The following is a 17,522-nucleotide window of genomic DNA, read 5'->3' on the forward strand; positions in this document are numbered from 1 at the left end:
CCCAGCCCATTACCACCTCCAGCAGGGTCAGTAGGCTGTCCACAGACAGACAGCCAAACTCTCCTCAGTGTCCCAAACTAGGCCAACACAGTCAATATCAGCAATCTTTGGAACGGGGAGTACCCTGAAGGAAAATACCTCTCAGATGAGTATTGCCACCCCCTTGCCCCTCAGTTTGGGACAGATGAAGGACCCAGGGACCTGGTGGGGTCAGCTCTTTCAAGGAGACTGTTTCACCCTCCTTTGCCCAGGTCTCAGTCACAGATGCCAGGTCCATGTCTTGCGCTGCAATATAGTTTTGCAGCATCATGGTCTTATTATGATGGACCTGGCATTGCACATCATCAGTGTTGAAGTGGGGTTTATTTTCCTAGCCATCTCACCAATGTGTCTCCAGATGGGATGAAGGTTGGAAGGAGACCGAGCATAACTGTATCGCCATCTCCTTCCATTCCAATACCTTCTCCCACCGCCATACCTCCCTAAATGGTACAAGGTCTGCTTGTTACCAGAAACAGGCCTAGCAATCAGGTATTCTGTTCTCTCTCAGATGTAGAGTGAGACCACTCTGCCACACTGTCAAGCAAAGCTACCCTTCAGTCTGTCTGCTCTTTTTCTGAGCCAGTCCTGAGCTCTCCCTGACCTCTCCCTGAGGCAGACCTGAACTGAACTCCTGCTGTGTTTCCCTCCACCATTCCATCCCCCCCTTCTGAAAGGTTGGATGTAGGAGCAGCACTCCCATAGGCTCAAGCGACTTTTCTCCTTCAGGGGCAGGACAGCCTCCTGTCCATCACACCCACATGTTTGCATTTTGGTGATCTAAGAGTTGCTGGCAGCATGATGAGACTCACTTTTCATGCTGCTTGGTAACACCAACATGAATGAACCACAGATGTTATGTGGATTTGATGGAACTGATACTGGTCTTGCCAACAATGTTCTGTTATATAGAATGGCAAACACCACGTGGAAGCAGTTCTCATGCATTTGTCAGGAAATGTGAATTGGCCTCAGTTATAGGTAAGCTGGTATGTATGTCTAAAGACATACTACTAGTTAAAAACCAGAGGTCACGGCATTAATACATTCATGAATGTTTAGCTGAAGAAGGAAACTTTTCCCAGGATGAAGAGAGTGAGTCAGTCCCACCCTGTGTGTTCATTGTAGTCCTTGCATATGTGACAAAGCTGCTGGGAAAGCAGTGGTCATATTGTGTGATTGTAGTACCCTTTAATATGTATCAAATATATCACAAGTAATCCAGTACTTATAACTGGATTTGGAGTCCACATTTGCTCTGTGCTTTGACAGGTGTTAGTCCTTAAGAAGTTATAAGTATATTGATAGAACAAATTTCGAGTCCAGTGGCACCTTTAAGACCAACAAAGGTTTATTATTAGACTCGATCCAAGACATCTGTTGAGGCTGCTAGTTCATGGAAACCATTTTTCCTATATTTCTTTAACCCCTGCACCATATGAAAAGCCACTACTGTGGATCAGGTGACCCTGATCTAGCTTAATATGAAGTGGCAGGAGGGACTGTAGTAAGTGGGAGGAGTCAAGGAGGGAAATTTGGGGCCAGTTTCCTGCTTCTTACTGCAGCCATCCCACACTATGCTACATGCAGTTCTGGAAGGTCTCCCAACCTTCTGAATTGGTTTTGAGAGCAGTCTAGGGGACTTGCTGGGAGAAAGGTAACATGCTAAAAAACAGATCCCCAATTTTGCTCCATTTGTGGAAGCCAAATACAAATATTGTTATTACATAGCATAAACAAAACAGGCAGTAATTACTCAAATGTTTACATTAATCCTTCCGATATAATAAAGGCCACATTGCTCCAGCTATATATAAGTCTAAATATCATCAGGCATGGGTGTTATGTATGAAACCTGCCAACACCTTTGCAGTATCACCATGTGTATTAAATGGAATCATTTCCCCATTTTCTTGATTTTTCCCCCCACCTTGTGTCCTAGGGTTAAGAGCAGCATTCTCTAGCCTCATTACTGACTCCCAAATCTGTCTTCCCAGTGTAATTACATTTTAAACTCAGGAATCAGCTGGTAACATGAAACTTATTTGCCGTATGACCTACAAGAATCTGTAAAGAAAATCCTCAGAGACGAACATTTTGAGCTACTGTTTAATTCAGGCAAAAGCATCATGCTGCACTAGGAATACCAAAATGAGAGTGTGTGCAATAATAATGATAAAATGGGCTGTTCACTTCATAAGTAACACTTCATATGAAAAGAAGCAAGGCAACAGATGATTTCTTTCACCTCTGAAATAATTACAGCCTATGGATTGCAAGGCTATTTTCCTAATGTTAATCATGCCACTGAGTAGTCAGACTTCTCTGCTATTATTTTTCACTGTGTGTTGAAGGATAATTTGCACCAATGGCAGATCAGTAATTTACCCCAAATGGCATTTTAATCATACTATTAAGGCAAATATTAAAATATATAGAAGCCTTTAGAGCTAGTTGTTCTTGTCCTGGTTTTTCAAGATTTGAAACACATGTTCACCCAGTGCTTTCAAAAGTTTTCAGGTATTTCTAAGCAGGTGTTTAAATTTCAGAAAAGGGACATATCAGATTCTTGATGTCAGTGGGTGTTTTTTTCCTTAATGGTTCTGGGCATGGAATTGTTACAATGACATACTCATATGCCTAAAAAAATGTTTAGTTGTCATAATTGATTCTAGTCATTATCACAAGTTGGAATTTGTACATTTTTTGCACAGCAAATTGTTTTAAGGAATTTGGCTAAATTTTACCCTATGTAGGTTCACTTGAACTAATCTTTACCAATTGTCTCTCCATTGCACATTTTCTCACACTCTTACAGTTGTCTTTGGTACCATGGGTAAAATCCTAGAGCTGGTTCACACATGCAACCTGTATTATTCCACACTGTATCGTATACACAGTTATACAACCATAGATCAGATGTATGTGTGAGTGGTTCTAGGTGGGTTTCCACAGATCTCTATTTCTGTGATTGAAACCTTCCCATTTTGAATATGATGCTCAGATGTACCATCATCAGCTTGTATTTTTTATTTCAGTTCATAAACTTGAAAAGCCAAATGAAATTGCTTACTTCCTTTTTGGTAACAAGAATCTGTGGACTCAAGAAAACAAATGATTTTGGACCTTATTGAGTCTTTTATTATTCCCACATAAAAGCCCAAGCCTTCTGTTCATAATGGCAATAATATTACTGTAAGCGCCAAGTGAACCCTTAATGAGTATTAGATAATTAGTTTTAGAAGTTAGAAAAGTTCCTCTGAGACAGAACTAGCAACAACTGCCGGTAGAATTAAAATATGTGAAAAAGTCCCTTAGTGCAAATACTGTGCTGCAGAGAGGAGTGCATTCAAAGCAAAGTAGCAGATGGACCCTAGACTGTGTGCTTGGCTACTTTTGTGAGCTCATTAGCTATATACTTCTGAATATATTCAGCAATTGAGTTGTCATTAAAGATACCTCAAACCCCACTCCTCCCCACTGAGCTCACTTGGAATTGGGCTCAGGAAATTTAAGCAATGAGACAAAAAAAATCAGTAAGCAACTTCGATTATTTCAAGCCTTAGTCTGAGCTCAAAATACTTCATAAAAGGTTATGAGACAATTTAGGGACAAAGTACATATTACAGTGCACATGGGCCCACCTGTGGCCTCCAATGCCATTTTAAAGGGAAATTTACCTGTTTAAAAATTGCTGCGAAGGCTGGATACTGATTGGGCCCAAACTGTGGTGGCACCAGGCAATCTTGTCACCCCCACACTTTTCCAAGTGCCGAAACAGCCATGGAGGGACTGTTTTGACAGTTTAAAACAGACTAGGAGGGGGGCAAGATTGTTTGTTGCCACATTAAAGTTTTCCTCTAAGGTGACGTTGGCGGTCATGGATTGAACCCATGTCCACTAAAAATGTAATTTGGCAGTAATCTCCACCCTCCTCCTCCTCCTCCTCTCCCTACGCCACCCTGCACTTAATGTGGCTACTTTTGGGCCAGGTTTACATGGGAGCTGTCAGGACAGGAAGGTGGGTGGCTGGTCAGCCAACCTGCCAACAGGCCAACAGCACATGATCTCTCTCACTCACTGCCTGCCTCCCTTCCCTGGCACCTCAGATTCCATTTCCACAGAATGCTGTGTCTGAGTGCAATCTGTGAAATGTAGTCCCCCAGAGTGCCTGATATGTTAATGTCACAGGGTTACAGTGCCCAAATGGTGAACAGACTACTTCTGAAGCACCATGGTAGAGGAGAGTTGTTGGGGGAGATTTCTATGTCCATTCACTCACACATCAGTTGCCAGCTGTCACTATCATCACAAGCAGCAGCAACCACAGACAACTGCTGGAAAGGGAGAAGAAAGGGAGGGAAGGAGAGATGGGAGGAGATATATAATGAGGAATCTTGGCTCAGCTATATGAGAACTGGCAGGCTATCATGCTCATTTTAGTACAGAAGGTGAGAATTATGAACTGCTAAAGTTCATATTTGCGAGCACAGTAAATATAAGTTCAGCTGGCATTGCTAAATGCTCATACCTGATCCTTATTCACTGTCACATATTCTAGGCATATTCTGGGCATTGTAATTACAACATGAATTACATTACGATGTCAGTACCCCATGGCAGATAAAATTGCCATAATCAAAACTCAGCATTCCTGAAAGAAAATCATGTTTCAGTCTGTCTGCTTAGGAACATGTGGCAAAGAGGGAGCAAATATGTAATCCATTTGCATTTGTTTAGTAACATCTGAATGTTTCCTGGGCGATAATGAGCTGCATAAATTGAGTTCTCTTTCCTGCTTCCCCTCCCCGTTTAAGATTAAAGTTTCTGTGTCTTCTGGAGGCAACTGCATTCGCACATACAGGCCAGAGATTAAAAAAGGAAGCTACAACACTGTCATTCTCAACGTGAAGACAACAGTCGCGGACAACCTACTTTTTTATCTTGGAAGTAACAGATTTGTAAGTCTGGATTGCTGTTACCTTTTGTGTAAACATTAATCAGATTTGTACACTGACACCTTAATATCTGTAGAAATGAAAATGTCATCAAAGTGGCAGCATAAGGCTGGGGGAACTATGGAAAGCTAGATAATTACTGCAGCTTGCAGTAAAGGCAAACAAAAGAACCACCTTTTCTGTTGTTACAGGCTGTCGCAATTATACAACTAGCTTTGTGTTTGTTTTTTGTGGAAAATCTGGTTGTGCAACTTTAATGATATAAAAGCTGGAGTTAAAAATGTCGTAGCATTGTCTTGTTTATACCTTTCAGGTGTGTGCTCTTTGTTTCTTTGGGGGCAAAGGACAAAACACCTCTCCTGTGCAAGTCAATTCAGGTGCATGGGATTTGTGCAATAGGACTCTTGCACATCCTATTTTAATGGGATTTGCATAGGAAAAGTTGGTCGGACTTCAAGCAACCAGTTATGTGATTTCACTGTACCTTGATTTCAAGTCAAGGCTTTCAAAATTAATGAAAATAAAAGATTATTATTGCCTTGGTTTCAGAAGCACACAGTATATGTAAGAATTTGGTAAAAGGTAATTACAAAATGTGTAGTTGTTGTTTCTTAACTCAAGAAATCAGAATCTAGATACAGAGATCTGCAAGTCAGGTAGATTTTTCAAACATATTCTTTTCTCCTAGTAGGTGTTTCTGTCCAGCCTTTTTTCTCCTGATTGGGGGTCTAAGACCAGAAGTCCCCCATAGAGAAGACTTGTGAACTGGTTATAGAATGGAAGCATGAGCTAGTAAAGAACTCCACCTGCTTTTTCATGCTCAACTTTAAATTGCCCAGCTACCCTTTTCCATAGGAAATGGGCACAACCCACTGTGTAACACTTGGGTTGTGCTTCCATAACTTCTAATTTGGCCCTTACTGCTTCTAAGAAAATTATTTTATCAGAACTACTAAGCAAATGACATCATATATTCATTAATTTGAAATATTTTAGAACATATTTTCCATCAACATCCTCAATATTAATGTTGTTGTTTTTAGACATACATTAGACCAGGGGTGTCAAACATGTAGCCCGGGGGCTGGATTAGGCCCCCGGAGGGCTTCTATCGGGCCCACAGTGGAACTGGCTGTCTTCTGTTTCTTCTTCCAGTTCTGCTGCTGCTGCATCATCGTAGGTTTGCAGCTTACAGATACACACCTGAACAGCATATTCAAGATTGCAACAGCAGAGACATTTTGATGCCGTAATTCAGAGCAAGAGGTGTCAGTTATCAGACACTGTTAAATAAACAAAATATTGCAAGAGGGCTAATCTTTTAAGCATGTTTTTATTTTAAGTAAAAAAAAACCCTTTGTGTTTGTGTCCTTTATAAAGTTTATATCTCCACTACCTGGCATTATATTTTATGACACACGTGGTCCGGCCCAAAAGCTCTCATTTATGTCAGTTCCGGCCGTCATAACAGATGAGTTCGATACCCCTGCATTAGACCATTTACAATCTTTATTTTCCCTAACTCAAGCAAGAGGAGTAAATAAAAATGGCTAAACTAGTAATATTTTACTTTTTTCCTAGTAAACGAGCAATTGATAAAAAGGATCTTGCCAGAATAAAGGACATGTACACTATGATTTGTATAGTACCGAATATTGGTGGTCTTTGTATGCCTCCCATATCCTCATAAAGTCATCTCTTCCAGCCCATTGCAAATTACTGGAACTTGAAGTATGAGTAACTGGCACTGAGGAGGGAATATATGGGGATATGTGGGAATACAGGTGATACACAGAGACTTTTAAATCCCCATACTGGCCAGGCATGCTGTCTGAGCACACTTCTGCACACATGAGGTGTTAATCCCTTCTCATATTTATGCTATGTCTGCACTATGGTATAGTATGGTCATTTTTATTTACTACATAGTCAAATTATTTGGAGTAAACCAATGAATGGAGAAATTACATGTTGCTAGAATAATTAATTGACTGACCCTCAAAAGTAGGATATATTGTCATGGTCAAAGATGACCTACAGTGCGTCATAAATTATATAAAATATATTTCTGGTAATGGGATGTTAAGGAACATGGAGTATGGGCAGGGTACTTCTTACTTCATGTATCACCTCTTATTTTCACTGTTTTACTGATTGCTTATTCCTTGCCTCTGCTATTGTTACTGCTTTTGCTTACTGATAATATGCTAATTTCACTTCTATTGTTGATTTTTGTCAAAAAATGTTTTATCGTAGACTGACTTTTTGGCCATAGAAATGCGTAAAGGCAAAGTGGATTTCTTATGGGATGTGGGATCTGGAGTTGGGCGCATTGAATACCCAGATTTGACAATAGATGATGGATTTTGGTACCGAATTGAAGCATCAAGGCAAGTATTATGTTTTTCTATGAGTCTCTCTCCACCCACAAACCACCACAACTGTGTTCTGATATCAAGTGCAGATGCTATGTTTCAGTTTCCGTTTAACCTTGAGATTAAATGGATGGTGTTGTGAACAGTAGTGGCACCATGATCATTGATCTCTCATCTCCACCCAGACCTTTCCACTTTTAAAAGGTAGGTATACAAAAACAAGGGTTGTTTAGAAATTGAATGGATGAAATAGAACCTACAGTTACAAACTTTCTACCCTTCTAAGATGGATAGTTTTAGTTTTTGTAATTCTAGAGCATTACTTTGCAGCCTGCCATGCTTTTTGAGAAATGCTCCATGAATGAGATGGCTATAAGGGCGCTTGCATTCTCTGAGTTTCAAGAATTGGGTTTTTTTGCCCTTCTTGTGTAACTTCCAATGCCATGAAAATAAAAAAGCTCTGCTTAGTTGGGTGAAATGTCTATCTATTCAGCATATGAATGGTTTATAGCCAGCCAGATATTTCCAGGAAGTTCATAAACAGTGCATATTATGTACTTTACATTTTTTCACACCTTTCCCCAACCAGCGCAGCAATTTTTTTCACAGCGCAGCCATCTCTGGGCATCAGCCTCTTGCAGCACCCTCTTCACTCTGCCTGCCAGCTTCGCTCCACCTGCCAGCGACTTTCCCGGGAGCCCACCCCTCTCTGCACCCAGCAGATCATGCAGCTACTATGGGCCTCCCTGAGGCACTGGTTGGACTCTCTCCTCTGCAGCAGGGTGAAGGAAGGAAGGTCTCCCTCGTGGGGAAGCGGCTGGCTCCCAAGCACACGCCCCCTCCCCGTCCAGCAAGGAGGGGGAGGGCACCGACCTCCTGCGCGGTGTTGCAGGCAGGGCAAGGGGAGACTTTCCAGGCCTCTTGAACAGGGCCGCGGTCCACCTTCATGGACTCACAAGGGTGCCAGTGCCGCTGGAGAGGCTGCCCAGCTCCTCCCCCAGCCTTCAAGACGCTTCGCCAGGGATGGAGTCTAGCCGGTTTGACCGACTCAGTCACAGAGGAGGGTGCTGCCAGGCGTGCACCAACTCAGGATGTTCCTGCTCGCAGGCAGTGCTGGTCAGGCCCGCCCTTCGCCCATGGCTGGGCCTTTTGCGGCTGCACCCTGCAACCTTTCCCGTGGAGGGTGAGGCAGTCCTGACCACTGCCAAAGCTGCCCTGCAGAGATGTCTCCCCACCATGCCACGAATAGAGCCCTGCACGGGGAGGCGTGGATCAGAGTGCTTGGAGCCCAAGGAAGGAGCAGGAGCCCTGGGGGGGGGGCACAGAGCCCGCAGTGACCCTGCCGATTTGGGGGGCAAGTTTTGGATTCTCCCCATGCAAAAAACAACCTCAGCAAGTCATTGAAAAAAAAAGCATGGGAGAAAGTGGCTAGCCCATTCCACTCCCTGCAGGGCTAGATTTCTACCTGTAGGGATGGCCTACACAGGAGAGTGAGGAAAGTTTGTGTCCTGAAGAGAGATCCACTTCTCTCTACCTCCTCGTTCTTGCACATGAGAGGAGTTTAGAGCGGAGCAACGGGCAGACAGAGAGGTAACTTCTGTTATTCTGCCAGCTTGTTTCTGACGCCAGCAGTTCACTGGGCACTGGTGACAAGAAGAACAGGGAGGTGTCTGGGATGGGGTTGTTGTAAGGATAAAATGGGGAAGGCAGAAACAGGCTGCCCTGAGCTCCTTGGAAGAAACCCTGAGATTTAAACAAACAAAAAGAGGGATATTGAGATCTGGAGCAACCCAGAATAAACCTTGCCTAAAAATTCCTGTAAAATTCAAAGCTAGGCAGAGAGCCCCCCCACCCCCCGCATGGCCTGAACATTTGCCAACTTGGTCCATAGGACTTTGTTGCCATTTTATGCATTTATATTTTATTCCTGCTTTTCAATCAGAAGAGTGGTTCCCAGAAATTAAACACACACACACACATATTACAATTAACATTCATTGCAAAGGTTCCTTGGGGAGGAAAGGCTTTTTTCTTAAGAATAACCCAGCGCCTTCTGCCCAATTCAGACTGTGTAGAAAATGAGGAAGAGAATGTGGCGAGGGGCTTTTTTACTTGAGTCCATCATCCCTCCCTGTTCACAGAAATCTGTTCCACGGTGTAGAATACTGGCTTTCTTCTGCTGCCAATCTAACAGAACCTCCCCCTCCTTGAATTTATTTCCATGTGGAGAGAGATATCAAACTTTTTCCCCTCCTTCTCCCATAACACCAGGACTTAGAGGCACCCAGTTAAATGGAACAGCAGTTGAGGCAGAAATGTATGAGACTTTGTATCAGCAATCTAACTCTGCATGCAGAGTGCCCTGCTGCTCTTTGGGTCAACTTCCATAGTTTAGGGACTGATTCACACCAGGTATACTTGATAAATGCAGTGCGTGCCACAAAAAACAAAATTAGCAATTTCAATTTTTGTGTTTTTCATTCTTTCTGAAATGCATTTATGTTTCAAAATTGGTGGGCACACGGGGGGGGCAGAAGGTGGCCTCGCGTAGTGTGCAAAAAAACCTGGTACCAGCCCTGGCTGGAGCACCCACACTGGGATCTGTGCAGGATCGTAGGCCATGGGCAAGTTTCTCCCTCCTCCAAGTCAAGCTTTAGGGGAAAGCTAGGTTGCACATTGTATTTTTGCTGTGGTTTTCTTCAATCTGCTATAAATGCTCCTGCAAAATTTTAGTTCAGAATAGCTCTGTAAATTCCAGGATTCTCAGTTCAAATCTCCTTCCCCAGACCTATATGCTTTCCTTGTATACTATTCCTTTTGCCACTGGTATTTAGCTTCCAGTGAGCCTTGTTGGTACCTTGCCACAGAATGCATTTTTATGTTCTCTCGGTCTCGATAATGCAGCAGTTTCACTGTGAAGAGGGCATTTTCCCAATTTGAACAGAGTTGGCTAATGATTTTCAAATAGCATTCTCAGTGTTGGCTCTTAATTAAAATAAAATATCATGGCTGATCACTCTGGAGTTGGCAGGCAGAGGGTGTGTATGCTTTATTATTAGAAGGTGGGGGACATAAGGCTAAGGCATGAGGCTAGGATGACTTAGCTAACTTGATGATACTGTTCACGGCTATGATGTATAAATCATTTCTAAAATATAGTTGGAAAGAGTCATATAAGTAATACAAATATGTTCAATATAAATAAGTAAATATATGGCTTGTAATACAAATGATAATAGTATATATGTTATATCTGTATGTTTTGTATGTTTGTACACTGAAATAATTTTTTTTTAAAGTCAGCCCGCTCACAGTTTTAAAGCTAGCACCACTTTTGGCTCACAGGATAAAATTTCTGCTCACAAGACTGCACGCCTTAGAGGGAACATTGCTCACAGAGTGTCTATTGTGGAAAGGGGAAGGGAGTGGGATTGTAAACCACTCTGAGACTCCTTTGGGTAATGAAGGGTGGGGTATAAATCCAATCTCTTCTTCTAATAGCATACGTGGTTCTGCCATCCTGTCTTTTATGCTCAAAACAACTTTATGAGAAAGATTAGGCTGAGAGCAAGTGATTTTAGCAAGGTCACCTAGTGAGCTTGAAAGCCAAGTGGGGATCTGAAGCCAGATCTCCTCAGACCTACAGCAGCATTTATAAACCTTTGAACCCGAAAGAGGCATTAAATGTATTTTGAGGATGGGTGGAACACAAATGTTTGTAATAAATGTTAAAGTAGAAGAGATTAAAGATCCCAGAGACCAAACCCACAACAGTTTTTCAGATTCCTGCGCTATACTTTTCTGAACTATCTATATTTATCCCATGTCCTTTGCCCCCACATTTTTTTTAGGTTGTATTTGATACAAAAGCAATTTTTGTATTTGATACAAAAGCAATTTTAGCTTATTTTACTGTATTTATTATTATATTTTTTCCTGTTTTTCCTTTGTAAGTGTTAAGTAGTATTGCCTTAGAGCAGAGAATGTAATGCTTCATATAATTAACATTGTAGTAGCACTAATGACTTGCAAAGCTAATTATATTGTTAATTCCAATCTGTACTATATGTGTTTGTGTACTCTAAGTACTTAATGACTCTTCTAGTTATAAATAGAAAACAGAACCCAGTAATTTGTATAACATCAATTCAAAATCAAATATGATTAAGAATATTAATCCTAATTGAATTTAATTTTGTTCTGTCGATAGTTTTTATTTTTAGATGCAAAGTTTCACAGAGTAAATAGATTTAGAAATCATCTAAGTAGGACAGTTGCTGCAGTGCAATGTGCCTTAATTTTCTTATGTCAATGGGTATCCCCCCCCCCAATCCCAGGGGAGAAAAACTGATAAATTTAAACTGTTATCAGTGTAGTCCTTTGTATGAACTTCCATATAATTCTATTTAAGATTGAAAATGTAAATTAATTTACTATGCATTGGATTGCAGCCTTTCTGATGCAACAGATACAGCTAGAGAACTGGAATAGGGTGGGACATGTGATGGACAGTAAAAGGTTAATGCTTTAACGCAATCTGAGAGCCTTGAGTGATGGGATTCAGAGGGAATTACTCAGTTGAGAGTGGCAGTTAGGAGTGGCAGTTAAGAATGACAGTTAAGAACTGACAGTTGACTGGGAAGGAGGTTGAAGAGAGAGAAAGGTTCAAGAAGGATCCTCATTAAAACCATTCTTAATTTGGTACTTTAAATTTTAAGGTGTCACTGAAATCATGGAAAAGTGGCCGTGAAACTGCTGCTATAATCTACAAAGGGCACCTGAAATACACTTAGCAGCCCAGAATTAACATTGTTCAGGAATACAATAGTTTATAGTAAACTAATTTACATTTTCAATCTTAAATTGAATTAGATTGTGATATACTAGGCATCCTTGAAATATACATTATCCTAATAATTCCTGGCATGAACATGGATAACTTTAAGGAACAGGAAACACAGCGAAGCACTAAAAAGAGGACAGCGCATCATTTCACAGGAAAAATGGGATGAAGATCCAGAGAAGCAACAAGATTATTTAAAATCAAATTACATATTAATTTATTTATTTCCAAGGTTTCTATCCTGCAGTTTACGGAGCCTGCCCAACATGGAGTATATTTTGAATTTCTGTCAGCTTCTCCAGGGAAATCATGAACCTTCATTTTTCACTTATTTACTATTAATTGAATACGGCCTATTCCTTGTAAAATTCTCTTATATCCTGACTGTGTCTCCTCTCCAGGGACATGGAGAATGCTGTCTGCCAGGAGCAGATGGGGAGGATATCTTGTTTAGTAAAGAGGCTCAGTCCACCGATAAATGCCCTCTGGGCCCATGTCCTGTCTGAACAAATGCCCTGCTGGGCAGGTTTATTATCATTGATACCCTCCCCCCATAGGGTTGTCAGACCTCCTGGTCTGCTGGGGTTTACCTGCTTTTGGGGGGTTCAACCAACCACCAGGCCAGCTGGCCAGTGGGGAAAGCCCCGCCCCCAAACCCAAAAAACCCACAGCCACCCCTCTCCCTTCTCTCTTGAGACAGGGGAGGGAGAGGGGTGGCTGTGAGCCATGGACCTGAATTCCAAGCAGCATTGCCACTTGGAGATCAGGCGCTCGGGGCCCACCAGCTGCAAGCACTTAAAGGGACCCCTTTAAGTGCTCACAGCCAGTGGGGACCAGGCCCCCGCGTGCCCAATCTCCAAGCAGCAATGCGACTTGGAGATCGGGCACCCGGCGCCTGCTCTTCCCAAGTGGGGTCTGTTGACTCCTGCCTTGCAAGAGGCAAGATCACCTCTTGCAAGACAGGAGTGGCTGGCGCCCACTCTTCCCAAATAGGGGCCATCAGCTCCTGCCTTGCTTCCCCCCATTTAAAGGGAAGTTTCCCTTTAAATGGTAGGGGGAAAGTGGAGTGTGATGACAACATGCAGAGTGATGTCATTGTGCTGGGGTGGCCATGCCCCCTCCTGGAACACCCCCTAATTTCCACGCTGGGGAGAAGATCAGATCTGGCAGCCCTACCCCCCTAAGGGGACAGGACAAGCACCCTTGTCCTGGATAATGATCAGAGAGAGCAATTCATTGTAAAATTATCTTACCTGATGACTGGTAAGACAGAGATATAGGTTCAGCCAGACATATTATGAAATTATGGTTTACTTATGCTAAAAATGGTTAATGTGATTGTATGGGCGTTCTGTGCGCCTTGGTGTTTAGTCATGCCGGCCACATGACCACAGAAACGTCTTCAGACAGCGCTGGCTCTTCGGCTTTGAAACGGAGATGAGCACCGCAATCCTAGAGTCGGATTCGACTGGCTTTCGAGCAAGGGAACCTTTACCTTTACCTTTATGGGCCCTCAAACCAGGATTTGCAACATATTTGAAGTTAGTTTAAGCCATAGTTAGTTTTACATCCTGGATGAATCCTGGTCTGTTACATGGCTTCAAACACTCCAGCACTACACAGATGCCTGGTTAGAGAAAAGGTGATGAAACCAGCATTTTTGAGGCCAAATAAGGATTTGAATCTGTGAGCCATATCTGGGCAAACTAACCACAGAGGAGGAGGAGGAGAGTTGGTTTTATACCCTGCCCTTCACTATCCAAAGGAGTCTTGGAGCAGCTTACAATCACCTGCCCTTCCTCTCCCCACAACAGACATCCTGTGAGATAGGTGGGGCTGAGAAAACTCTGAGAGAACTGTGACTGATCTGAGGTCACCCAGCTGGCTTTTTGTGGAGGACTGGGGAATCAAACTTGGCTCTCCAAATTAGACTCTACCACTCTTAGCCACAATACCAAACTGGCTCTAGTTTCACATTAAGTCTGAAATGTATACTTCTGTCTGTTTTGCTGACCATTTTGGCTTATTAATGATGAATATGTGTTTGGTGCTCTCAATGTGTGATGCCTCAGAGAATCTCAGAGGCACCATTTAAGGCACCTCACTGCATTTCAGGCCACATGTGATTATTTCTCAATATCAAATCAATATAGATATCATTAGGTTTTAAAGTAATTACAACAAATGCTCCTAAAATATAAGTTACATTGTATATATCCAAGAAAAGGCCCTTGAACCTTTGCTGTGGATTTTTGCCCCTTCTACCGAAAAATTATGGCAGAAAAGGGAAAGAACACTGAGATACATTGTGTTACACAGCATTTTCTAATCTATTTGTAATAGAACCTCACTGACCTTATTTATTTATTTATTTATTATTATTAAATTTATGCCCCGCCCTACCCACAAAGGGCTCAGGGCGGCTTACCTTACACTGAAGGCAGTGGACTGAGGGGATGTTTGCGGTGGATGACGTTTAAATAGGTTGGTCACTTGGCAGGGTCAATAAATAGCAATAGCAGATCAATCAAACCCATGCATTATGAAACAATTACCCTAAGAAACTCCAGTGTCCAGATGGTATCCAGAACAGTAGGGCATTGGAAAAAGCAGGGCCTATTTTTGGGCAGGAACGCACAAGAATGGAGTTCCGGCTGGCTCCCAAGTTGGCCATGCCCAGCAGGAACTCATTAGCATAATAGGTCACACCCAACAGCAGAAACTCATTAGGATTGGCTACAATTAGGGGTGTGTGGCCTAACATGCAAAGGAGTTCCTGCTCCAAAAAAAAGCCCTGGGTTTTGTCAACAAACAAGGTAAAGAGAATAAGAAGCAAAAGGTGGGTGTGGCTGGGTGACCACACTTCTGGTAACACAAGGGTGTAGCCTAATATGCGAATGAGCTGTGCTGTCAGGGGTGTGGCCTAATATGCTAATTAGTTCCTGCTGCTGGGTATGGTCTATTATGCTAATGAGTTCCTGCTGGGCTTTTTCTACAAAAAAAGCCCTAGGAAAAAGGTAATAAACAGTGCTGTGGAGCCTAATGTTGAAATGGAAGAGTAAAACCTGGGAATCATAGGAGCATTTTAATATTGTTAGCATTAGATCTGACAGGAATTCTAAAGGCCGTACTAGTTAAATGTCAGTACTTGTTAACTAGTCTTTGCTATGAAATATACTAGTTCTTGTTCCTATTTTGGTAATTATATTAATTCAGCATCCTAATTGTACTCCCGTAATTTTATTTACAGTCTAATTATACTGCAGGCACCATTAGAATTATTTAATGCTTTTGCTACTGATTTGCATGATATTGTTATTTTGTTGTTTCCCAGGTAATGTTCACTAGGGAATGCTGTGCATAACCTATTTGAGGCAAAACAGATAGGAATTTGAATGGTCTGAAATTTACGCAAAATAAAAAACCTGTGATAAATATTTCTGTTTTATAAAATATAGAATGCTGTTGTATGAAACAGTCAGTTCTATGGGACAAAGAATTGCACTAAAGGATTTATTCTATTTATTTGCTTCTTTATTTTAGTTTTCAATCAAGGGCTTCCATTTTGTTTGTTCTGTTCAAATGAACTTTTGACATAGTTAGAAGCTGGAAAATATTGCCTCTTAAAATGGTGGATATTTGTTTTCTCCTTGACAGAGAAAAAATACCAATAAGTAGCAATTAATGAAAAGTACCAAGAAAGTGTTCCCTCTACCTGCAAAGGGGAATTTTCAGGAAGCTACAGTGACAGAGAAAAATGGGTCTGTCACAGCTAGTCAACATACTGCTGTGGTGGTCCCATCTAGACATCTTTCCCAAATGCAAAGAATGAAATTGGCAGCTTCACCCCACAATTACCTGCTGGTTAGGACATCTTCAGTCAAGCAGCCATCTTGATGTCTGGCCGGTGAGAAAACCCAGCTAATGGCTAACCCCTTTTAAGGGGCTCAGAAACCAGCCCATTATTCTGGGACACAGCACTGTCTCCTGGTAACTAAGCTTTGTGTACAGAGATAAAATGTTTTCATATATATAAGAACACTGGATCATGACAATCTGTAAGTTCATTAATTATTGTATTAATGGTTAAATCCCCCCTTTTTTGTGAAGGACTGGGCGAAATGGAACAATTTCAGTACGGGCACTGGAAGGTCCTAAAGCCAGCATTGTACCCAGCACCTTCAGTGCAATTTCGCCACCTGGTTACACCATTCTGGATGTGGATGCAAATGCTATGTTGTTTGTTGGAGGTCTGACTGGAAAAATAAAGGTAATGCAATTTTGTTTAACCAGTCCCATATTAATCCCTTTGTCTTTCCCCCTATTTGCTTTCCTCTATTTTTTAACTAAGCAATGATCATTGAGCCCAAGGCAACAAATGATAGATCACTTGCTTGGAAACCATCTAGAAGTAATGCTGTATATATTCCAGAAAGACTTTAAAGAAGCTACAGTGCTTTCTAGATTCCATGCCAGCTCCGTACATTAGTATAATTTGTCTCAAAATAAAGATTCTCTGTTTCCCATGGGAGATGTTTTTTGGTTTTAGTATTACTTTTTTTTAAAAAAATGAAAATAATAAACAAGATACAGTATTCGACAATAAAAATAAGAATACAGTTTACAGCTTATCTCTAAACTACAGATATCAATAACAATTAGAATTGATAAAAGATAAAATATTATATTACGATAATTGTATCTAAGCTCGATAAAAATTCTTCTTTTAATGAAAGGTATTCCAAAAAAAGAGAACCGTACCGAAACAAATTTTGATTGATATTCCTCACTATTTCTTTGCACCAAAGATTCTGATATTTTATCTAATATACAGAGTTCACACGTCTTAGATATCCTGTCAGAAGTATTACATTTTTAATCTCGGTGTCACTTATCAGTGTTTAATGTTGCACAATATAATTGGGCTAAATACATCAATATAGGACTTCGTTGAAAGTATTTTCCTTTCCTATCACAGTCAGACTGTTTTCATGGGAAAATATACCTGATTCACTTAGTTCCTACATGCCAACATTATACATTATCCGTCATCTTTGGACATATACAACGGTGAGAAAATTTATCAGTTTAACCAGAGGTAAACCCAGAAGCAATTTTTCCCATAGCTGGGGACCGTTTGATTTGCTTGTATCTGTAGTGATCCAGCCTATAGTGATCCATAACTGTTTGATTTGCTAGTTTCTGTAGTGATGCAGCCTCTCCCTCTTGCTTGCTCTTACTGCCTTCAAACACACATGAAGTGGTGTGGATCAGTGCACATGTGTGAGACAGTTTGAACCCACTAGT

The 17,522-nt window shown here is 41.5% G+C and overlaps 1 protein-coding gene across 1 annotated transcript in view; it reads left to right on the forward strand.

Moving 5' to 3' along the window:
• Positions 1–17,522, forward strand: part of LAMA2 (laminin subunit alpha 2) — a 755,002-nt gene that overhangs the window by 665,781 nt on the left and 71,699 nt on the right. The window contains exons 46-48 of the mRNA XM_015416769.1: positions 4,857–5,000; positions 7,254–7,387; positions 16,326–16,485. Coding sequence (XP_015272255.1) covers positions 4,857–5,000; positions 7,254–7,387; positions 16,326–16,485 — 438 coding nt within the window. The remainder of the gene's footprint in view (positions 1–4,856; positions 5,001–7,253; positions 7,388–16,325; positions 16,486–17,522) is intronic.

This window comes from Gekko japonicus, unplaced genomic scaffold, assembly GCF_001447785.1.
Source record: "Gekko japonicus isolate JY-2015 unplaced genomic scaffold, Gekko_japonicus_V1.1 scaffold92, whole genome shotgun sequence".
NCBI lineage: Eukaryota > Metazoa > Chordata > Lepidosauria > Squamata > Gekkonidae > Gekko > Gekko japonicus.